Raw genomic sequence first — 24,676 nt, 5'->3', positions numbered from 1 at the left:
TGATAAATATTGATTACGTTATTGACATATTGATTGACATGTTGATTGACATGTTGATTAGCTATCTCGTCCTAAGGTGTCTTCAATCAGGGTCGAAAGATTCATTGGCCTAAACCGAGTCCCAAAGTGAATAAATTAGTCATGAAGGGACGCATTAGCATAGGTATTCAGGAACATTTACCTGATGTGGACAGTGAGCTGTGTAGTTATTTTGAAGGTTTCCTCCCGTACTGTCCTCTAGCAGCTGGAAGACTCCTAGTTTTGACAATACTGTCTGATGCGGTATCTGAGCCATAGTCCCTCTACTACAAGCCTTCTCTGCTTGCTATCACGACTATTGGCGAGTCAGATGTACACACGAAGTAACCTGATTACTAAACAGGGATGAAATAAAATCTTAGGCCTCACAGTCTCCTTATGCCTTTAATCTCTTATCTGTAAACATTAGGAGTGCTTAGAAATGGGCTGTGTTAATGTAGCAAGTGCTATAAAAAATTGCTGTCAAAGACACCCCCCCCCCCCCCCAAAGAAGGTGTACAATTCACTGAGGTGGCCACCTCAATACATGTGAGTGTGAAAGGTGTAGCCATGACACTTTAAGACTTGACATTTAATCCTGGATTACCACTATGCTGGTTGCAAACACTGTATTTACTGCATGGGCAGGTTCCACAGCACAGTGGCATTTCTTTGGTGACAGTGATCACCAAAGTCTTACCACCAAAGCCACTCACACCCGGTTGTTCTGTAATGAGCAAGATAGAAACTATGGAACCAGAAAGCATGTTTTTACTGATCTTGGCGTCGCCTTGTGATGAATTGTTTGCTCCTGGGTAATCATTTTCTGAACTTATTTACCTGCTTCTGTTTTCAACCGAGATAATAAAAAATAAAAGTCAAACGAACCACTGGTAGTAGGCATACTAGAAACTGGTTTGCAACTTAACTTTTTGATTTTATCCATGGGAAGAGAGTACACAGTCTCATAACCCTCTCACTGAAGTATGGTACTTTGGGAGTGTTATGAATTCTGAAGCAACGTGTCCTGCTCTGCGGTTCTGGTTCTCCAGCTTCACCAAATTATTTAATGATACACAATCATATCTTTCCTATGCCACTGTCCCCTTAATTACTTTCACGTGACAGAAGGCTCAAGCTGAATGTTTGGCTCCTCTCGAAGCCCAGCCTTCATAAGGCTTTTGTATGCTGCTGACGCTTTAACCACATATGCCAAGACTTAAAGGCAAAAAAAAATAACTTTGATGTAAAATAATAGAGAGAATGAGATACCTATGTAGCGGTTGAATTGCACAACTTAAAACTAGAAAACCTGGCATTAATGCTGGCGTCTCCTCTTTACAAAACTGTATACCCCCAGGTAATTGTTTTATTTCACTTCACCTCCCTTTTCATTATCACATAAGAGAGCACCTTGAAATATATGATTTCATGATGTGTTGGACTTAATAAACTATAAAGTTGTTCCATCTACAATGACAACCTAGGCTACTCAGAGGATGGACATAAAAAATAGCTTGCCTCCTGCTTTCCTAATCACATTGTTGCCAGAGCAGAGGGAGGCATGAATGTTTCTAAATTCATGTTTCAAAACTATCAATGTTATTAAATGCCTCTCCATGTAGTGATAGCATCTGGTGAACTAAGCTGAAATACTCCTGCTTATTAATGAAATACATTTTTTTGAATTTTGAAGAGACGTTATCATATTTTTACATTTTTGTTGTGCAAAAAAATGAAGGTGTTGCTAAAGATATGCGATGTAGGACACATTTGCTTCTTTCATTTACCTTGGTTATATACAATAAAGGCTTAACTGCTTCCTGAATAATAGTTGTCAATCAAATAAACAGCAGTTCAGTGCTGTTGTTCATCAAAGGACGCATATACGGGCCAGGAGGGTGGCAAGCAGTCCTCAGGCCATACTTTGAGTATCTCTGGTCCAAAACTTAGCTGTCTGTGTATGCAACACTCCTATGATTCTACAATTCTGGTTAATCAAATGGCAAAACGTGTTCTTACCTCTTTTTGACAATTAATATGACAACTAGGAGGAGTAGGATGAATACCAGAATCCCTGCACTGATTCCTGCGATTTTCACCACGCGGTCCGTCTGCTTGGCCGGGTCTGGGATCACCTCTGGCTCTTCTGTTGCTGCTGCTAAACAAATAGACAAGGTTATGGGAAGGAGATCATTCCCGCAGAAGAGAACAGGAGCAATGAGGACAACATTCAGACACAAATGTAAGAGCAGTCTTCAGTGGTCTACGAGGGACGTGGTCAGGCAAGATATTCAGGATAACTAGACACTATGTAAACTCTTCCCACTGAAATCCAACTCGCTGCTTTATGTACATTCACTGTGGCTATCCTGGGGTAATGTTGGACACCCCAGGGGTAACTGATATGACCATTAGATACAAAGTCAAAACTTCCTCTCAATTCATTTCTATCACTAAAGTAGTTTTAAAGTAAAGTAAATAATTGTTATATTAAAAGAACGTCAACAGTGCAAGGTGAAAACTAATGGTGAAAAACATCACCACAGAACAAGTCAAAAAATCTTTTCAGAAGCAAAACACAGAACAACTCTATTTTCTAGGCAATATTTAAACTTGAAAAAAGTGAAAATGCTCGAATGATGATGGCCCCAAGCACCCCCTGGGCACCCGCTGCTCACTGTTCCACAGCCCAAGAGAGGTAAAGACTTTTATATGAGGGAAGACACCAGTCTCGTACCTGTGTGAGAATTAAATATTTAATTTTATTTACTTTAAAGAAGGAACCCACTTTTAATCAAAAAACCTTCCTCAAAAAGTTTTTCAGATGCTGGGTGGAGGGATTCTGGAAGAGATTTTAACTTTGCATGTTGCCTGAAGAAAATGATCGAATGAGCAAAATTGGATCTTAGCCTCCAATTGGTCAGCAAAAATTAACATTTCAGCTGTAATGGACACCTTTTGGAATGATAAACTTGGACTATTACTATCTGGTCTTTGCTAGGCATGTATTAAAACAATTTTAGGCCACAAGATATGTTTGTGTAGTACGACCAGGAACTATTGCAGTGTCATTCTAGCCAGCTGACCTGCTTACTAGTATGAGCTTGAAAAAGAAGCTTTTTTGTCACAGACAGCCATGTAACTATGATACGAACTGTGGTCAACAGCACTGAATTCATTGTGCTCTGATGGTTGCAAAGAAGCTTATCCTATAGCACTGGAAATCTAACACTCGCCCCCTGTTGACGACTGACTGATTGTTTCTTGATATTCTTAAAGTTGAGTAAATAATATACTTGAAATAAAATTATGAATATATATAGGATGGTAAATGGAATGCTCTAATCAATCTGTATACTACAAGTTAAAATTAAGACTCTCACCTTCTCTCTTTCCTGTTTTCATTTTACTCATACCCCACATTTTGGGCCTGATTACAAGTTGAAACGTTATTTATTGCCTCTCATAAATAACGATACCACGAGGTCCGTTATTAAACAGGTGCGATAAATAACACCCATTATGAGTCTATGGGGAATAACCAGGGGGAGCTCCTCTGCAGTTGCGGAGGGGTGTTGCCCCCCTGGCTGAGCCAGCAGGTGAAAAATAAAACAATAGCTTGGTATTGTTTTATTTTTCATCATTTTCCATCTGCTGGCTCAGCCAGCAGAGTGTACAGGGAGGGGAGGGGCTGGGCCACGGAAGTGGAAGGGGGGAGGAGGGGAGAGTGTACAAAGGGCGCATGTGTGTTTGGCCGGCCGCCTAAGGCTGTCTATCTGGCTAGAAAAACAGCACAGACCCCAGGGCTGTGTCTGAGCGGTACTCCGAGCCGCTCAGACCAATCCTGACGCTGCTTACATGCTATGTTTACCATGTAAGCAATGCCAGGATTGCTGGGGAGCCTGTGCTGGTGTCCCAGTGAATGCTGGGACACCACAAGAGGAGTGAGAAGGCTGGAGGCAGCAGGAGACGGCGGCGCGAGGAAACCGGTAAGTGTTTTTTTTTTTTTTTTTAAATAATGTTGATTTCCCCGTCGTCGTCCCCTTGCCCCCCTTGACATAGGTGGCGACCACCGCTGGGAACAACATGCAATTTTAGGAGTTTAAACCCACCGGAATCCGCAAGATACCGTACATACCAGATGTTTTCCCCTGTTATATTTCGGCAGGTTCGCCCTCCCGAAGTTTAATGCTGGGTTATTTAACACATTCATTAATTATTGGATGCGGTAAACAAAATCAAACTCATAATTCCCCCTACTTAAACAGGGGTTTCCACGCAGGACGGAATTTACCGCCTAACTTGCAATCAGGCCCTTTTGTGTCAGTCTGCAGTGCTATTAGGCGGATTTTCAGGATATTATTTTTATAGTTAACACGTTCTCTACAAGCAGGGAAAGCTAATCGTCCTACATTGTTTATGATCTGGTAAGAAAGCATTAAAAGCACTATCAATAAAAATGTTTTAAAAAAAATCACGTACATTATTGCTCCTGAAAAAGGAAAGATCACCTCTTCAACACTAGGATGCCTAGTTTTCTTAGTTTACACTTCTTTTATAGAGCTCTGTGACTGCCTGCTGAGGTTATTACTACCGAGTCTTCTGCTTTATGCAGGATAAAGTATTGAATGCTGAAAGAGAAAAGCTCTAGGAGGCTTGCTGGAACTAGAAGGATTCTCAAGGCCTTGGATGGTTGACCCACATCTTGGGCTACAGAAATAAAATTCATCTGATACTGGAATAGACAGCACTTAGAAGGATTTAATACTGATTGGGCAAGAATGGAAAAGTAAACATTTTCCTTCTCATCGTAGTCCGTTTCTAGTTCATTTCAATGAGCAGGTCAGCTTTTCTTCCTTTTTCTTTATTGATCACTTCAATAAAGTGCTCTCAAATCGCCTGCCACTCAAAGGAGTAATGGCAGTGTGTAACCGCTAAAGGCAGCTACATTAAATCGATTTGCCATGTCACTTTCTCTTTTGTCATCAGCCTCATAAAGGGGCTTTCTGAAACCATTAGATGCTGAGAAAACACCTTGGTATATGATTCTGATGGCTTGATCAGACCTGTGGTCTCTGGAAGAACAGATGTGCAGACTACAATATTTACAAAGATTCAGGAGCTCTTCCACGCCTTTCCAAATCCAAGTGCAAGTGTCTCAAAAGTCTGTGTAGATCACCAGCCACCACTGACTTTACAATGGCAAATCCAGAAATGCTTTTCAAGTATGCAGTGATCCAAGAAGGGAACCGAGGTGGCATTACTAAATAGTGAGGAAAAACCTTTCACGTTTGGTGGAGCAATTATGTCGTCGTATTCAGCAAAGCATATTCCATCTCTAAGGTTTGGCTCTGTCGTTCTAATATTTCAAGACCCCACTTCTTCAAAAATGTTCCCAGGGTCTGTCAAATTCGGAAATCTGTTATGTAACTTTGCCCTCTTCGAATTATCTATAATGTGCAAGAATGAAACCGGTCTGCTGGGAAACCAACTGCAACCCTGGCAAAAATACTGCATTCCTCTTCTTGCTCTATCTTTCCATCCATCCAACTACTTTCTCTCTCCCTCTCTGATCTTCCTCTCTCCATCCCTCACCTACGATCTCTCTGCCATTGAGCACCCCTTGCTTTTGCAATGAACCTCGGAGACTGGGAAAACGGGAGAGGCGCCAGCAGCAGCCCTGGGCTTTCAAAAACAGACTCCAATAGTTTGAGACCACCGGGAAAATGCCCGAGGGATTAAAAGCCCAGTCCAGCCTACCTTTAAAAATCATTAACACCCAAGGTAGCTTTGATTTAGATTCAATGTTTTCAAAATATTAAAGCCTATGCCAAGTAATTATTCCTTCTTTTCCACCTGCTGTATAGAGAGGAGGGAGCACACGTTTAAAAAGATTCTGGAATGACTAATGAATGCTCAACTAGTTCATAGTGGTTAAAGAAGTTAGAAATATGCAGGATTTCAAAGTTAGAGCTGACTAAAATTGATACTTCCACACCTTAGCACACAGAAAAATGGCAACGGTATTGCTTAATAACACACAAAATGTGATGGGAATAAAGCCTGAAATATGTCTAACCACTGGCAATCACTAGGGTAGCATTTTAACCCATCTTTAATTTGCCCACCAAGCCACCTCAGTTTGGCCCCAGCCATATGGAAATCAGTCTTCACCCAGCTCCAACGGGAACAGTTCAGCCCGAACTGCAAGGCCAGGTCCTCCCTGAACCGGAACACAAGCAACCTTCATCATCCAGGCTAGCTGGAATCCAGTGAGGCAGCGAGTACAGGAACCACATCTGGGCATACACTTCCCAATGAGGGCAACAAAAGCAAAAAGAACAGGTGATGGACGGAATGCTGAACAATGCAAACATACACCCCCAGTCACAGAGATCTGGGTTTAATCCATCGTTTTGTGCCCACCAGGCCACCCTAGTTTGGACCCAGCCATTTGCTCACTGTGCCACTGGATTCTGAAACTGGTCCCTGGGTGCTTGTTTCCATTCCAGGAAGAACTGGCCTGGCGGTTAGGGCTAGACTGATCTCATGGAAAACAGGGACAAGACTAATTTGCATTTGGCTGGAACCAAACTAGGGTGGCATGGTGGGCAAAAAAACAATGGATTAAACCCAGATCTTTTTGACTGGGAGTGGATGTTTGCATTGTTCAACATTCCATCTATCATCTGTTTTGTTTGCTTTTATTGCCCAAAGTGGGATGGGTGTGCCTAGACGGGGGTCCTGTGCTCAATGCGCCACTGGATTCATGCTAACCTGGCTGATGAAGTGCAATACCCTGAAACCAGTCCCAAGATACTTGTTTCCGGTCCAGGGAGGACCTGGCTTGGCAGTTCGGGCTGGACTGATCCCATGGGGAACAGGCTCAAGATTGATTTGCATATGGCTGGGTCCAAACTGGAATGGTGGGCAAAAAAACAATGGATTAAAACCAGATCTTTGTGACTGAGGGTGAATGTTTGCATTGTTCAGCATTCTGTCCACCATCTGTTCTTTTTGCTTTAGATTAGAACTCAAGCGTTCAGGGTGACCAAAGTGATAAACCAAGCCAATACACTGACCAAAAGAAAATTCAATAACAAATGAAACAGAGGCAGTCTGGCTTCCAAATAGGTTTTACAAAGTAATCAAACTTTTATTTGTTTAGCCCCCTCAGCATAATGTCAAATGAAAAGGAGATTTTAAGATTGGTGATTAACAACCTGATTTACACAACTATGTTCAACTCAAATCCCCATAAAGTGCTACGCCTGTTCTGTGTGTCCAGGTTGAAGAGCAGATACAAAATTACCCCTGTCCCTTGAATGGTCCTTTATCGGTCAGGCGACTATTTATGTTTATTTTGCAAAGGTTGTGATCGTCACCCACCATCTGATGCTTTTCATCTGCATAGACCCTCGGTTTGCACAGTAAGAATAGGTCAGCCTTTAGGCGCCAAACCTGCTAAGTAAGTGGTTCAGCATCATGTGTGACTAACATATTTGGCCATTTGCCGCTTTTTAGAAAAGAGTGCATTGCATTCTATGTTTTAGTTGGACTTCTATTATGCGAATAGGCAGAAAAAGCCACAGCACGCCAAAACAATAACCTAAAAATGCAGGGCTGACTGTTAACTATGTTGAAATTCCCAGTAATGCAATCAAATTAACAATGAAAATGCATTTTATCTTTATGTTTTAAGTTAGTACTATTTAAAAGCGAAACAAGCTGGCACATCTCATGCACTTATATTAACAAGGTAACAAAAAACCCTAAACCACACTTAAAGCACCTGCCTTGAGGGCTTCTCTCTGATCACAATAGAAGAGCTTGCAGATAAAACATGGAATTCGTTAACCTGGGTGAAACTGTCAATATTAAAATTAAAAAGCCTCACCAACTGTAAAACTGTTTAGCCATTTACAGAAAACAGAACCATTAGATTGCTTCTTAGGAGGTAGAGGTATTCAGCTAATTATCTTTAAATAAACCTCAAGTGAAATTAAGTGCAGTAGTTAAGTGTTTAACACAATCATTATCTCAGATTTTCGGAGCAGTTTTCCTTAATTCTCTTGCCAGATTTACAGTTTAGTCAGTTGTTTACTTAAGACAAAATTCTAACTCAAAGAGGTGCAAAAGGCTACGGGACTGGCAACTCTATATCCGTGCCAAACCCGGAAGGAAAGATATAACAGCCAACAAGCACTGAACTAGATTAGAGTTTTGCGAGTGTTTGCACTGGGGTGACCAGATTTTAAAGCAAAAACCGGGACAGACTGTATACACAGAATTAGGACTACAAATGGCAGTGATAATATAGGCCTATTTTAATAACACCCATCGACATAGGACTGTCCTAACACGCAGTTTCAGAGACACTGCTGCGTAAACGTCATTTTGAGACCTAACAAAATACCTTGTTTACACACAAACATGTTGATGGATTCGTAGTATGATGTTTTTCCTCCATATGATGTTTTTCCTCCATGTAACGAGGTCACAATAGTTTGCCAAGCTGAGGGGTGCTGCCACTTCTGTAAGACAGAAGGTGACAAAAGGCTGCAGCGACGCAGAACGAGGGGTGCCTTCCCTTGCCTCACGCCACACGGAAGAGGTGCTGGTGGAGATGAAAGCATGGGTAGCATTTCACTACTAGTGTTCGTGCCCAACTGAATTTCCTCCAAAACCGGGACATGTGCCTCATTTTGTTATAAGTATCGGGGCATCAGGACAGAAGTTATAAAATGGGGACTGTTTGGGGACGTCTGGGCACCCTATTTGCATCTCGACAGCACAGGAGTGCGATCATTACACTATGTGGATGACACACCCCTAGGTTATCTGTTTTGTAACTAGGGGGTAGAATTCGGGAATGGGAAACTAAGCTATAAAGATGCTGGTAAGTGGCTTGAAAAAGCCTGTGCTGACCGGTCTCCTGTGCAAAGAGAATCCATGCTGGCTTCTGTCATTTTTCTAAACTAAGATTATCCACTCCCATTGGTAGGCTCCAAAGAAATAAATAAAGTTTGTGAACGCTTTCTTACAGATTAACGTTATCTACATTCACTTACAGTTTCTTAAAGTTATAAACCTAGTAAGGCTGAGATTGTAATAGGCCTTAAGAAAACTACAGAGGGTCTACTCTGGTCAACACACGAATTAGAAAACAAACGTGCAGAAGTCTATATTATACGTGAAAAGTACAGGCCTCAGTTTGAAAATAATGGTCAATAAGGAACGCAGGGACAGAAAGGAGAATGAGGAGAGAGGCCAGGTGCATGGTAAAGCAGTGACGATTCAGCCTAGCATACCACAGATAACTTAGAAAGATGCACACACACACAAGGGAGAGTTTGAGCTACTTTCTGATAGCAGGAAAGGAGAAGGGTAAATCACAACAGACTTGAAAGGTACACGATGTTAGATGTTTGTGTTTCAAGGCTGGCAGAAGGGAGGTGACAGGCAGTAAAACTTTTGGAGTCTTGTAGATGTGTAGGGGGAACATATTGGTAGAGGTCACGGAGCAGGATCGAAGGACATTGTGTATGTTAGATACTATGTATGTAGCAAATCTGCTAGGACTGTATTTTGTAACAAGCAGTCAGATAACACTTAAAGAATTATCGTTTTTGTTAATTGTAAGTGGGTGGGTTTTAAGCGCCCACCGAAGGTATAAGAATCATGTGTAAGAGCTGAGTTGAGTGTGGCTTCAGTTGCAGAACTGTGCTGTACTCCCGGCCGTATTGCATTCTGTTTATTTTGGCTATATAAATACACAATTATTACTAGAATTGTGTCACTACTTTATTATTAATAAGAAATTTGATTACATTTTGGCGAGACAGCCAGGAACCAATCACTTCCTTCCCTGGACCAGCGGCTAAAGGAGGCATCGCCTGTGACGACTAGAACAGAATGTTGCACGCATACCAGGTGAGGATTACACCGGTCTCTTCGAGCGGACGGGGGAGGTTCCAGAGGCTGCTGTCCTAAAAGGGTAAAGAGGGAACTGGCTTCAAACTGTGATAGATGAAAATGCCTAATTCTGTGGTAATTGTAGTATGGGGAAGTAAATGCATGAGCCATTTGTATGGGTTTGTTGAAATATAACGTTGATATGAAATGTGGTATCCCGGCCATGGCGGAAGACTAGCTAGTAGGGGTTCCCTTTTGTAATAGAAAGGAGATAATGAGTATTAGTGGATAACCTAGGGGACAGCCCCTGGAAGACACATTAGGAGTATAACCTAGGAGGATAGTTCCTAGAAGACACCTAAAGTGTATTAGCGGGCTCATAGGAGAGTAGCTTCTCGAAATACACTAGGTGTATTTGTGGATAACCTAGGGAATAGCCCTAGAAGACACACTAGGTTTATTTGTGGATAACCTAGGGGGCAGCCCCTGGAAGACACATTAGGTGTATAACCTAGGAAGATAGTTCCTAGAAGACACCTTAAGTGTATTAGCGGGATCCTAGGAGAGTAGCTCCTAGAAGACACCTTAAGTGTATTAGCGGGATCCTAGGAGAGTAGCTCCTAAAAGACACACTATGTGTATTTTGTGGATAACCTAGGGAATAGCCCTAGAAGACACATGTAGGAAACAGTTCCAGGAAGCACAGTTAGTGTCCGTTAGGTAGCCTGGCTAGGTCTGGAGGGTGAAAGTAGAGAATGGGTGAGACAGGTAACGTGTAAAGTCAGACGACTAAGTGGTCGGTGTCAAGTGACCTTTTCCGGAGCACTGTCAGACTTTATGTTGAAAAGTTGAAAAAAGTGCAATGATGACAATGAAAATGTGTGATATTAATAATGTGTAATAATGTGAATGATGAAAAGATTGTGATTTTCCATAATCATAGTGGGCAAAGTGTAGAGAAAAGACAAAGATTCTCACCAGTGGTTATACAATCTGAAATAAGTGAGGAGGAGGAAGTGCGAGATCTCTGCCACATATTTGATATTCCCGGGGAAAATCTTTAAGTGCCCGGGGAGGGGGAAAACGTCAAAATAAAGCCAGAGAAATTCAAATAGAGAGCATTAAAAGTTAGTGGAGATAAATAAAAGCTCTCATGAGTGAGACTGATAATTCCCTGTGGCAAGAAGAGGATACCCTCGATTTAGTTATGACATTTGAATGGGCCACAGCCAACCCTCGTGTCCATGTGACACTCCTCGGTTTCACCTAATAACAAAGGAAGTTTTTGTGTTAGAGGCTCTCCTAGACGCATTTTTCACAGATTTGTACAATTCAGAGGTTTTAAATGTAGAAAGGGACATCAGGTTTCTAAGTGTGGTCATAGAAAACGCTAATTCATAATAAAATGTGATTTATATTATGTTAGGCAGTAACCTGTGTGGTTCCCTATAAATGTATACGCACCTGATATTGAAATAGAAGGACTATAGGCTATTGCTATAGGTTGAAATACGCATAGTAGTATAAGGGACACGAGAAGTAGGTAGAAATAAAGAGCGAATAGGTGTGTAGGAAGCGTATGTCCCGGGGACGAAATCATGGATGCCCCCTTGGAACATATGATAAAAACATTTTCGTCTGACAAAAAGAAAATACAGAAATAATGTAAGCAATGGTACAGAGACACTAAAGGCTATGCTCAGCCATGGCCTCAGGAAGGAACATTTGATGAGGACATAACTGAACATACATTGACTTACATTAAATCTAAATATCAGAAGAAAAAGAGAAAGAAGACGGAAGCTATTTTGTCCTTATGGCGTGTTTTCTACGATACAAAGACAAATATAAAACCGACAATGTTAGAACAGACAGCGATACAAATACAAGAGAGACAAACAGAAGGGGTTTCAGAGAGACCCTCACCATACGGTCTCTACCCTGTTCGACCAGCGGCTGGATACCAAGATCCAGTGCGGGTTGAATGTTCAGAAGGTGACACAGAGGTGAAGGGGGCGGAGAAAGCGTCTCGCTTACTCCTGACAGCTCCGCGGGCAGAGAATGAACAGAGAAGAATGGAGGGAGGAGGGAGCAATATCTTGGGTACAGCTTACCGAAGAACAAACAGAGAGGTCGGAGAATGTTGATTCTCTTCGAGGGCAATGGACTACGAGGCAGATTATTCTTAAAGTAGGGGATAAGTCTGCAAGCACATTGAGAGAGGCAGCAGGAGAGTGGATGTTGGAAGAAAGGGAAAAAGAAGAAGATGTAGAAAGGGTACGATTTGATAGGTATTCAGAAGAAAGAAGAAAGGAAACAGAAGCTGAGGCAACAGTTGAGGATTGGGGTGACGACTCTGATACAAATGAGGGTGCAGTAGGAAGAGGCAGGGGCCTGTATAATTTTCGACCCCGTCCTATACGAAGGTTACAATGAATAGCTCGAGACTCAGATGAGGTAAAGAGGAAGTCAATTTTAAAACCAGCTAAATTAAGGATGACACCTATTGACACAATAGAACAGGAAGAAGGAAGGTATTTTTGTTACCCCTTCTCGGATAAACTGGCAGAATGGACTGAGCAACAGAGGAGAAAATCAACCCTATGATTTAGCAACAGCAGAAGATTGTATACGACAAGGACAGGATGCCCCGAGTTGGGATTATCCATACATGCAAGAGTGTTTTGTAGTGTGGGAAACATGCAGAGGACAAACCGACTGAAGTGATGCGCAGCAACAGACCAGACCCGAGGCTAAGGAGTAGGTTGACCAGTTCCCCACCTATTACACAATTGCCTCTCATTTTTAAAGGAAGGCAGGCACTGACATAAGTGCCTTGGCCACAGATGGACAAAGAAAACTTAAAAAGAGCATTGCCTCCATTGTCTGAAGGTGCAGGAAAATGGATAAGGAGTTTTGAAAAACACATAGCTGGAGTGAATCTTGCTCTAGGCGATGTTAAGAGTTTGTTGAGTTCCGTGGCAGGAGAGGAGGTGAATACTATATTCACAAGAGCAGGACTTCCTCAAGTAACTTTGACAAATACACAATTTGATAGATCGTCTTTAAATAATGTTCGCCAACATGTTTGGGATGCGCTGAGGCGGACATATCCAGACAGACCAGACATTGTAGCCCTTATGGCAGAAAGTATTAAGCCATCTGAGGACATTGCAGGGTTTATTACAAGAATGAAAGAGCGATGGATACAGGAGGTAGGATGTAATTGGGAAAACACAGGAGGAAATTCACTGTTATTTTATAATGTGTTGAAGAAAGGCCTTCCCACGGATATACAGGTAAACTTAGATGGAGTGGTGGGAATTGAGGCTAAGCCGTGGGAAGAAATACAGGCGCACATAATACATTATTTTAAACGAAAACAAGAGAAAGACAAAGAGAGAATAGAGCAGGCAGAAAGAGCTACTGCCAAATTAGTGCAACTAAAGTTTAAGAAACTGAGCACTGAAGGAGCGCTTGTGACCGTACCATCAGCAGCTGTCGCAAAGCCAGTGCAAGGGCAAGTACCAGGAGGTCAAGGACTAAGTGAAATGGGGAGATGACAAGGAGGTCCAGCAGGAGAACAAGCAGCAATGCAGGGAAGAAAACAAGGAGGATTCAGAAAGGGGCCGCTATGGTTTTTTTGCAGCAGGTCGGGTCATTTTGTAAGGGAGTGTAGAACAAAGAGGATTGATGAGCGTATGCAGGGATGGGCCGCTCCGCAAGACAAGTTGCAAGGCCATCGCAGATGCACTGGGGACCACAACAATATGCAAGACAGGAGGGTTCCCAGCCCCCTCAAGCTCAGTGGATGGTACCACAGGGGCAACCGCAACAATAGGTCCAGCAGGGTACCAGTAACCCCATAAGTGGACAAGTGCAGGGGCAGGTAGGAGGAACAGTGGTGCAAGGAGCTAAGTATCTGGTGGGGTACAGTCACCCAATTATGTACAATGACACGGGTAACAACTATGTGCCCAATACTATCGATAACCCACAGATCGGAGGAGGAACCCACTGTGATGGTAGCCATAGAAGGTCGCCCCTATCAGTTCTTAATCGATACTGGGGCCACCAAACCTTGTATAAATGAAGGTACGTTACCACTCTTGTGTAAGTCAATGGACACACAAGGGTTCTCTGGGACTGTCAGATGGGTTCCTTTTACTCATTCAGTAAAAATGACTGTGGGTGATACACAAGTTGATGGGCCATTGTTATACTCTCCCGAGTCACCTTTCAATCAATTGGGGAGAGATTTAATGAGTAAATTAAACATGACCATTTCATTTTTGGAAGATGGATCAATGGTTTGTTATACACCTGGTGTTACACCAGGTAGGATATTGTCTCTCCTTGCTCGTGAAAAATCTAGACAGCAGGTTAGAGCAGTGCCAATGGACACAGAGGCTTTTTTGCAGGGCTCTGATAGCACATACACCAGCACTGCAGGGGAAAACAGTGCAGCTACCAAAAGAACTAGTGCTTCAGTCATGTGAACCCATAGAGTCAACGACAGAACGAGAAATTATGCTGAATATATCAGCCCTTGATTTAAGATCAACACATGCTGTGCTTATTGCATTTGACAAAGAACAGGGAATGTGGGCATCAATAGTGTTCACAGACCCTGGGGTCAAACTGAGAGATATCTCAGATGAGGAATTGTTCAGTGAACACCCCTTAATTGGAAGGGGGCGTGGCCACGGAGCCGAGCATGGCGCACGCTTGAAGGATCGGCTCCGGAGGGGCCGACTCTGCATCGGTGCCTGGAGGCGTTGAGGCGGGTGCTCCGGTGTGCGGAGCGGTAAGCGGCGGGTGCCGTGGAAGGGGAGATCACGGAGGTGCGGTCTTACCCCCCCGGAGCGGGTCCCTGAGTGTCCCGGGCTGATCGGGACGGCGAGGAGGCTGCGGCCCGGCCGGCGGGCGAGGCGTTGACGCACTGAGCCAGAGAGCTCCCCGAGCGGGGAGCAGCGGAGAAGCGGCCGTCACGGCCGGGGCGACCGGGGTGCGGCCGCGGCCCTGAGGGGTGGCCTTGGACGGACTTACGCGCGTCGGCGCGGACCTGGGCCGCGGCCTCGAATGAAGCGGGGCTCGGCGCCCGGCGCTGGCCTCGAGGGCGGTGCCGCCCGGAGGATGGGGTGCGGCCCGGAGCGCCTGCTGGAGGCCCCTGTCAGCATCGGACCGGCCTTCTGCTTGGAGGACGGAGCCTGACGCCCTCCCCTGGCTGAGAGTCTACGCAGACCTGTGAGAAACGGAGGTGAGAGGCCCTCCGGAACCACCCGGTAAGGAGTCCACTTCGAGCGTGTCCAACTGGGGAACACATGGCCGGAGCCCTGGGGTCTGCTGCCCGGGGACCACTGGGGGCCCACAACGCGAACTACCGTGCCCCGGGTGCCCTGGGCTGAGCGCTGGCTGTCTTTTGTGGGGCGAGACAACGGGGATTCACCTGACGTCACCTACTGCCATCTTCCTGTGTTGGAGGTCAGGGACCCGTGTTGCCGGGTATGGGGCTCCCTTTGCTGGACCGGACCGAACCGGATCGAAGGTCCTTGCTGAACCAAACACTTATGCATACAGCAATGCAGAACCATAATAGAGTGTCAGCTCTGTTTTAGCCAAAAACTGATCCCCTGCCTATGGAGCAGAAATTGTGCGAAGGGGGGACTGAGCAAGGGGCACTTGAGAGCATTCGGTTTGCGGGGGACCGCTAGTGGTTCTGGGCCTAAGCGCACTGGGCGCTAGCCTCGCTGAGTCGCCCCTACTTGCCTGGCAAATGCCCCCCAAGGGCAAGCATAAGAGTAAGACCATGGATACCCCGGCACATGCACCACTGGGGGAGAATGAACAGACCACGCAAAGCCAGCCGCAAAACAAAATGCAAGACACTCTTGACAAAATTCTGGGCGCCATCGAGGACACCAAATCCACATTACAGCGTGACATCAATCAGGTGGCGATAGAGGTGGGCCTCCTGAGAGCTGATCATCACAAACTGGCAGATAGAGTAAAAGAAGCGGAGGCAACGCTAGCGGAAGTAGTCCCAAAACACGATGATGTATCAGCGGAGGTGACTTCGTTGATTGGCAGAGTGGCGAAGCTTGAACAGCGAGCTGAAGAAGCAGAGGGCAGGAACAGAAGGAATAACATACGTGTGGTGGGCCTCCCTGAAGGAGCCGAGGGGCCGAATATGTTGGAGTTTTTGGAGAAATGGCTACGCACAGTTGTCGCACCGGGATGTCTGACCCCCTTCTACTCATTGGAGCGAGCACACCGGGTACCGGCTAGTCCACTGGCTCCTGGCAGGCCACCGAGAACAGTAATAGCTAGGCTCCTGCACTACAGGGACAGAGACATTCTTTTACAGAAAGCCAGGGAAATGGGCCAGTTTAAAATAGCCAATGGTGAAGCGACACTGTTTCCTGACTTCACCTTAGAGGTCCAAAACAAGCGTGCCTCCTTCCTAGCCGTTAAAAGAGCATTGCGTGAAGAGGGGATACAGTATTCGCTGCTCTACCCAGCAAGATTACGAGTGATCGCGGAAGGGAAGACCACGTTCTTCCAGGCTCCAGAGGAGGCATGGGAATGGCTCGAAAGGTCGGGGACACGGTCGACGCGACTGACACCGGAAAGTCGTGGGAAGAACGGGACCCGGTGGGCCCCGAAGGGGAAAAGACTCAGAGACCGCCAGAGACTAGCACCGAGGACACAGACAGAAACTGGCAGGAGGGAGGCCCTGGAGGCAGCGGCCAAAGTGAGTGGAGAATCGCCGACCCGGGAGATATCTGAAGAAGAATCGGAAGACACGGTAGTGTCTTCGCCCGACGGCTCTGGGGACTCGACTTATGAGCCAAAAGTGACCCCGCAGACCGCTGATGATCTTGCATAGATTGACCCCGCACCGGCGCTGAAAGGCGAGACAAGATAAGAAACGAAATGGCCCCTCCGGACCTGGCCACCCCCCCGAACCTGACTCTTGCCTGTCAGTCCTGACTGGCGAGTATTGAAGTGATGTGTTTGAATAATTTGCTGTGTTGCAGTACTTATTGGGCAGCCTACAGTTCCGAAGGTGCCCTGGGGATGGGGAGTTGGGGTTTGCAGTTATTAGTTATATCGGCTACACGTGCGAAATGGTACGAACATGTGGAAGGTACATACTTGTGGGGGACTCGATTGGGGCCTGGGGTGTGCCGGCCCTTCATGCAACAGGCTTTTAGAATAGGATGGCGAATTATAATATCATAACTTGGAACGTCAGGGGGATGGGTACTCCTGCTAAGAGACATAGGATCCTTTCCTTTTTGAAAAGGAGAGGGGTGCAAATAGCTATGCTACAGGAAACCCACCTCGCATTCGGAGAGGGAGAGAAGCTAAGGCGGAGGTGGAGGGGGCAGGTGTTCGCCACAGAATATTCAGCTTACGCAAGGGGAGTCTTGATCTGGATTAGGGCGGGGGTCCCCTTCACGATTGATTCCTCCAACATTGACAATGAGGGAAGGTTTGTCATATTGGAAGGGAGATTACAGGGGCTCCCAGTTGACCCTGAGTTGCATATACGCCCCCAACCAGGACCAAACAACATTTATGATGACTCTGTCTAGGCACCTTACTTGTCAACACACGGGGGAAGTACTGATAGGTGGAGACTTTAACGCAGTGCTCGACACAGACCTAGATAGATCTACCCCCCCCCCCACTGCTGGGAGCAGCATCAACCAAAACAGCTAAAAACTTAGTTGGGTGGCTAGACGCCTGGGGCCTAGTGGACGCTTGGCGGTTACAACACCCAGTGACTAGGGACTACTCGTTTTATTCGGGTCTCCACCAGGTACATACCAGAATAGATAGGATAGTTTGTACTCCGGGACTGGCTCGTAGAGTGACCCATGCTGAATACCTTGCCCGCACAATATCAGACCACAACCCTCTATTACTGACGTGGAGAGCATCACAGGACAGACCCCCCATACCGGCATGGAGAATGCTCCCGACAGCGCTTGAAGATCAGGCATATAGGGAGGAATTAAGATGCTACCTAACAGAACTTATAGAAACTAACCAGGGATCCACTTCCTCCAGAAGCATGGAGTGGGAGACACTTAAAGTGGGGACACGGGGTCACTGTCTTGGCCAGTCAGTAGGGATAAAACGCACGCTCGAGAGAGAATTAAATGCGCTGGAGAGAGTCATACACGAGGGGGAGCTGAAACAGGGCGCCGCAGGGCAAGTGGACGAAGAATACGATTGTGCACGTAGAGAGTGCTCCCAGGCTGAAGAGCGACTTAGATGTCATAATATGCAAAGACACTTGGCATCCATACAGTCAGAGGAGGGAAGGTCTGGTAGACTATTGGCATGGTTGGTGCGCCCGAATAGAGATAGTGACCCTATTGCAAGCGTATTAGACAGGGGAGGTACACGTAGACTCAGCCCAGAATCCATAAATGACGCATTTAGAGATTACTACACACACCTATATAGGAGGCCCGCTGACATGGAAAGGGGGACCATTGACAACTTTCTAGCTACGATTCCACTGCCAGTATTGAGTCCAGAGGGCAGGGTCGGCTTGGGGGGCCCAGTGACTGCGGAAGAGACGGTTGAGGCAATTACACAATTGGCCCCTGGGAAGACCCCGGGAACAGATGGTCTTCCTATGGACTTTTATAAAAAATATAAAACCTTACTGGTCCCCAGACTGTTAGAAATGTATAGGGAATCGGCAAAGAACAGAGAACTCCCACGCACATTGCGCGAGGCATTGGTAGTGCCACTTCCTAAAACAAACAGCAAAGAAGCATCGGTGACAGACTACCGCCCGCTATCAATGCTAAATAGCGACTTTAAGATCCTCAGTAAGATCCTTGCCAATCGCCTGTTGCCCCTTATGCCCACCCTGATCAGAACGGTTTCATACCCGGTCGCAGCACCTCCCTAAACCTTAGGCGTATTTTCTCTATCATACATATGCCTAGTGAATCGAAGCCGCCAACCGGGACCCTGCTAGCAGTGGACTTTGAAAAGGCCTTTGACTCAATTAGGTGGGACTACCTGAGGGCGACAATGCTGAAGATGGGCCTGGGGGAGGGCTGGGTTGAATGGGTGGACCTGCTATACTCATCCCCGCTGGCAAGGGTCAAGACAGGTAGGACAGTTTCCGGAGCCTACCCAGTACATCGAGGAACCAGACAGGGGTGTCCCCTGTCCCCATTGTTGTTCGCCCTAGCGATGGAGCCCCTGGCGGCCTGGGTACGAGGGGAGGGAGCTGATAGAGGGATTCAGTGGGGGCCTACTGACCATATTATATCGCTATATGCAGATGACATCCTGATCTATCTTAGAGACGGGGCGAGTGGCCTCCCCTGGGCCCTGTCCGCCCTGGAGGAATTTGGGGTAGTGTCGGGATTGCGACTTAATCGTAATAAAACATATGTGTTCCCCCTGGTGCCCGGATATAGTTGCCCAGCAACATGCCCAATAGATCTGAAATGGGTCCCACAGACATTTAAATATCTGGGGATCCAGATTTATCATGACGTGGGAGACTTAAGAGAGGGCAATCTTGGTAGCGCGCTCCGATCCCTGAGACCCTCGGTAGAATTTTGGCGCTCTTTGAAGCTGTCGGTGATGGCCAGGGTGGCGCTGTCCAAGATGATCATGCTCCCCCGACTCCTCTACTACTTTGCCAACTTACCAATACTAATACCCCGAGCATGGTTCCGCGACCTGAATGCAATACTCGGAGAACTAATATGGGACAATGGGCGCAGACGAACTACACTTGCAACTATTTGCAGACCACCCAATGCGGGTGGCCTGGGAGCCCCCGACTTTGAAGCATACTATCTAGCATCCCAACTACAGTAGATATCCGGCTGGCTAGTGGGCCAGGGCCAACTTGATCTATACACAGCCCAAGGACCAATAGATTCGGCATGGATTGCGACATGCATGACAAACAGGAAGATAACCCCCCCTGGGAACAATATAATGATAAAAGTGGCGCTGGCATGCTGGAAAAGATGCATGAAGAGAGTGGGAGTGGGCCCCCCATACTCCCCAGCTCTACCACTAGCGGTGCTTGCCATAGAACCCAAGGGGAAAGGGCCGGGAAACACCGGACTTGGCCCCTGGTTGTCAACTGGAATAGAAGTAGTGGGAGGACTCTTCGAGGAGGGAGTGCTGAGGGGATTCGTTGAATTAATGGAAAAAGGGGTTCCCGGTGGGCAGTTCCTGCTTTATGGGAGATTAATACATACTCTTAAGACTCACTGGGGTACAGTGAACGCGGAGCCTACAATACACGAGGTTCTGCGCTCGCTGTTGACATTAGGAGAGGAATCACATCTGATCACTAAAATATATCGGGCCCAAGCAGGGGCAGCCTTGGATCCATTATGGTCGCTGAGAGGAAAATGGGAGGGAACAATAGGGCGGGAATTAACTGACTCCGAATGGAGGAGGACACTGGCCTACCCTCAGAAAATATCACGTAATACACGGTTAAGATATATCCAGTATAATTATTTGCATAGAACCTACCTCACGCCTCACAGATTGTTCCGTATATACGGAGGGGCTTTGGGGAGTTGTCCGAGATGTGGAGGAGGGGGGGCAGACTTTGACCACATGGTTTGGAATTGTCCTGTGATCCAGACGGGCTGGAGGGAAATATTGCCTACCCTGTCTGAATTGTTTGAAATTGACTTGAGACCCACCCCTGAACTGTGCCTGCTGGGTCTCAGAACAGCGGCACTATGCGGAAAAGTGGAATGGCGCTTTTTGGACCTTTCCTTGGCCCTTTATAAGCGGCTAATCTCGAGGGGCTGGAAGGCTGCGGCTCACCCTCAATTATCTGACTGGAAAAGGGATATATCAACATGGTCCAGAGCTGACCTGCAGGTCCTAAAGGCGGAAGAAGCCAGAAATATTCGCCAGGTTCCTATAGCCCCGGGGTGGGAGAATATAATGACGAACTGGGAGAATATAAATAGGAGAATGGTAAACTCAGTATGAGAAACCAGTGCAACTCAAATCACATTGAGGACGGAACCAAATGGTGGAAACATATAGATAGGCACCCAAAATCAGACCCAAACCACACATAGAATGCATAAAGAATAAAGGTGGGTGGATAGTTGAATCCCTGACCCCTGAACCACTGACATAACCAGTGGGCGGGGTGAGCGACCCGCCACCTTCGCCGAATGCCGGTGCGCCCCGGACCCCCGTCCTCCCTCATTCAAAAACGAGTACATTACAGTGCCTCCAAACTAGCAACCACGAAAGCCAATCGCACGAAGTCGTAAAGGTTGACTATTTATGGTCCTTTGTTCTCCTTTCTTTCTCCCCTTCTTCCTTTCCCTACGCCCAACTAAATTAATCCGATTGTCAGCAGAGACTATACACCGAGCACCTCGGGTTCCCCCTCCCCTCACCTTTATCTCCCCTCCATCACCCCTACCCTCCCACACCTAGCCCCAAACACCACTCTCCCAAGTTATAAAGAAGAAAGGGGTCAGGTTTGATGTTGGATTGTTTAATACACAGCACAGCGAATTGCAGTAACGAACGGTAACTTAATAAAGTAAATGTACATAATCTACTGAATAAAAATCATTAAGTCTAATGATAATAAAAGATGCAAACAATGAGAAAAAAGTAGAATACAATAATGTACGCAAAACTGCATGTAATATGTACAAGCATGAAACTGTGTAAAAACTAAATGTTAATAAAAATATATTTAAAAAAAAAAAACACCCCTTAATTGGAACAGTTGTGTTTGAAATGGACATTTCTCTTAGAATGCAGGTGCAGTATAGAATTGTGTTGGACAATGTACCAGACATAACAGTAAAAGAAAGAGATTTGGCTATGGTACCGGAGGTGTTATGCACAGAAGGACCACATGATGTGGGATTGATTAAAGGAGCTGAACCTGTTAAGATTACACTGAAATCTGGAGCTATATTGCCCAGAATACGCCAGTACCCTCTAACCAAAGAAGCAGAGGAAGGTATTTTATCTACCATTCAGGCGTTACTTGAGCAAGGGGTGATATATGGAAGACCGACACCCTTTAACACTCTGATTTTCCCGATAAGAAAGGCTCAAGGGGGAACTTGGAGAATGATTCAAGATTTGCGCTCTTTGAATGATATTGTCATTCCAGAATTTCCTGTGGTACCCTATCCTTCGGTTACATTGACAAATATTCCTATAGAGGCTACTTTCTTTTCTGTAATCGATTTAAAAAATGTGTTTTTCAGTATTCCATTGCATATCGACAGCTAATATTTGACTGGATTTACATTTAAAAATACTCAGTATTGCCACTGTAGGCTTCCTCAAGGATTTAGCAAATCCCCAAGTATTTTTAATCGAACAGTTAGAAAAGGATTTAGCGAATATTCAATGTAAAAGTGCGCTTTTGCGATATGTGGACAACATTTTGGTTTGTAGTGCCACTGAGGAGATATGCAAAGAGGATACTGTTGGTCTTCTCTGCACGCTTGCAAACAAAGGCTGCAAGGTGGATAAAAAAAAGTTACAGTACGTGCAAAAAGAGGTTCATTATTTGGGACAACTGATATCTAAGGATAGACGGAAAGTGACACCTGACAGAGTGGAAAGTATAAAAAAACATGCCTAAGCCCACGACTACCAAACAGATGCAGCAGTTTCTGGGACTCTGTAATTATGTGAGACAGTAGGTGTTTAATTATGCTACGTTGACAGCACCCCTTCTCATCATGTTAAAAGAATCCCACAAGACTGCAAATAAAATACATTGGACAGAAGACGGAGATATGGCATTCCAAGAGCTAAAGAAAGCGATTATGAATGCCCCAGTGTTAGGTACGCCTAATTACAAGAAGCAATTCTACCTCTTTTGTCATTGTAATGGAATGACTATGACAGCAGTACTGACTCAGAAGACATCTATGGGACATAAGCCAATTGCCTACTACAGTGGGCTGCTAGATCCTGTCATGGAGGGCCATTATCCATGTGAGCAAGCCCTTGCTACAGCAGCGTTTGCAGTCCAGAAAAGCACTACTATCGTGATGAGATCACCTTTAACACTGTATGTAGAGCATGCAGTATTTTCTATTTTGCAAAAAAGTAAAAGCACTCTTGCGACTCAGAGTGTCTGGATATGAAGTAATACTTTCATTACCCTCCCTACAGGTGGTTAGATATCATACAGTTAATCCAGAGACATTCTCTGCGCACTCAGTTACTGACGACGAACAAGTACATGACTGTGCCAATTATGCACCAGAGGAAGAGGGTAAGGTGGGAGAAGATCCCAACCCAGAGAGCATGTTGCTCTTCATGGATGGATCCTCTTTTATAGACCAGGAAACAGGGATTAGGCATTCAGGAGCAGCAGTTGTAAAAGCTGAACACCAAGGGTCATCTGACACATTGCAGATAGTGAGTCAAGTACCATTACCCTCTCATTTTTCAGCACAAGCTGCAGAATTAGTGGCTATTAAGGAGCGTTACAATATGCGACGGGATTAGACATTACAATCTATTCTGATTCAGCATATGTTACCACTACTGTGGATTCAAGCATTCACAGGTGGGAAAGGAGAGGATTTTTGAAATCTGATGGTTCTCCAGTGATGCACAGAGATTTATTGGCAAAATTGATATATGCCATTACCGTCTAATGTGGCAGTAATAAAATGTGCAGCTCATCCGAATAACAAGACCTCGTCTCCAGGGGTAATGCTCTGGCAGATTGGGCAGCTAAAGAAGTAGATAAGACATCTCCAAATTATATTAATACAGAAGAGAGTATACTGGAGACGATAACTAGACAACAGAATGCTATTGACTTACCGCCCTCATACACTGAAACAGCACAATTACATTGAGTTGCATGAACAGGCACCAACACATGAAAGGGAGTTATGGGAACAACGAGGATGTATACAATCCCCCACAGATTTTATTTATAGAAAGGGAAGCACATGGAAACCTGTAATGCCCCCAGTTTTGTTTCAGACAGCGCTGGAACAATTGCATCTTCCTGCGCATACTGCCAAAGAATATCTTCTAGTTACCTTACAGGCAGATTGGTTTATTCCACAATTGTCGGAAATGATTACAATGTATATTGCTGAATGTGCAGTATGCCAACAGAACAGCCCAAGACCTACATTAAAAGTAATTACATCAACAATTCCCCAGTTGTCAGGTCCATTCAAAAATCTACATTTAGATTTTGTTGACATGATTGATAGATGTAACAATTATAGGTATCTAATAGTTGCGGTCTGCCCTTTTTCAAGGTGGATCGAGGCAGGACCATGTGTGCATAATGATGCTAAAGCAGCAGCTAATTTTTTGATAAGAGAAGTAATACCAAGATGGGGAATAGCAGATAATGGCAGCCATTTTGTAAACGTCCTTTTTCAACATATTTGCACTTCTCTGGGGATAAAGCATAAACTGTCATCTGTCTATAATCCCCAAAGTAACGGAATAGTGGAAAGCCTCAATGATCAGATCAGTCCAATTTCTGTGGGACAATTGGTATATATTCGGAATTTTGTACGAAGATGGAAAGACAGCAAATTCGAAGGGCCTTATTTGGTCACTCAGAGCACCCCCACTGCAGTAAAAGTGGAGGACAGGAAACCATGGATACATTTGTCGGACATTCAACTGGCTCCTGCGTTGTGTCAAGCGTTGCCACTGGCACAGGAACTTTGGCAGGAAA

At 45.4% G+C, this 24,676-nt stretch overlaps 1 protein-coding gene across 8 annotated transcripts in view; it reads right to left on the bottom strand.

Moving 5' to 3' along the window:
- Positions 1 to 24,676, bottom strand: part of PTPRK (protein tyrosine phosphatase receptor type K) — a 1,183,996-nt gene that overhangs the window by 189,263 nt on the left and 970,057 nt on the right. For 5 of the 8 annotated variants that reach the window (XM_069234833.1, XM_069234830.1, XM_069234832.1 and 2 more), the window contains exon 14: positions 2,041 to 2,179. In XM_069234833.1, coding sequence (XP_069090934.1) covers positions 2,041 to 2,179 — 139 coding nt within the window. The remainder of the gene's footprint in view (positions 1 to 2,040; positions 2,180 to 24,676) is intronic. The other 3 variants (XM_069234835.1, XM_069234831.1, XM_069234837.1) reach the window with 1 other exon arrangement.

This window comes from Pleurodeles waltl, chromosome 5 (genome assembly GCF_031143425.1).
Source record: "Pleurodeles waltl isolate 20211129_DDA chromosome 5, aPleWal1.hap1.20221129, whole genome shotgun sequence".
Classification (NCBI taxonomy): domain Eukaryota; kingdom Metazoa; phylum Chordata; class Amphibia; order Caudata; family Salamandridae; genus Pleurodeles; species Pleurodeles waltl.
Note: the sequence above shows the minus strand (reverse complement) of the source record. Positions and strands in the feature narration are given on the sequence as shown.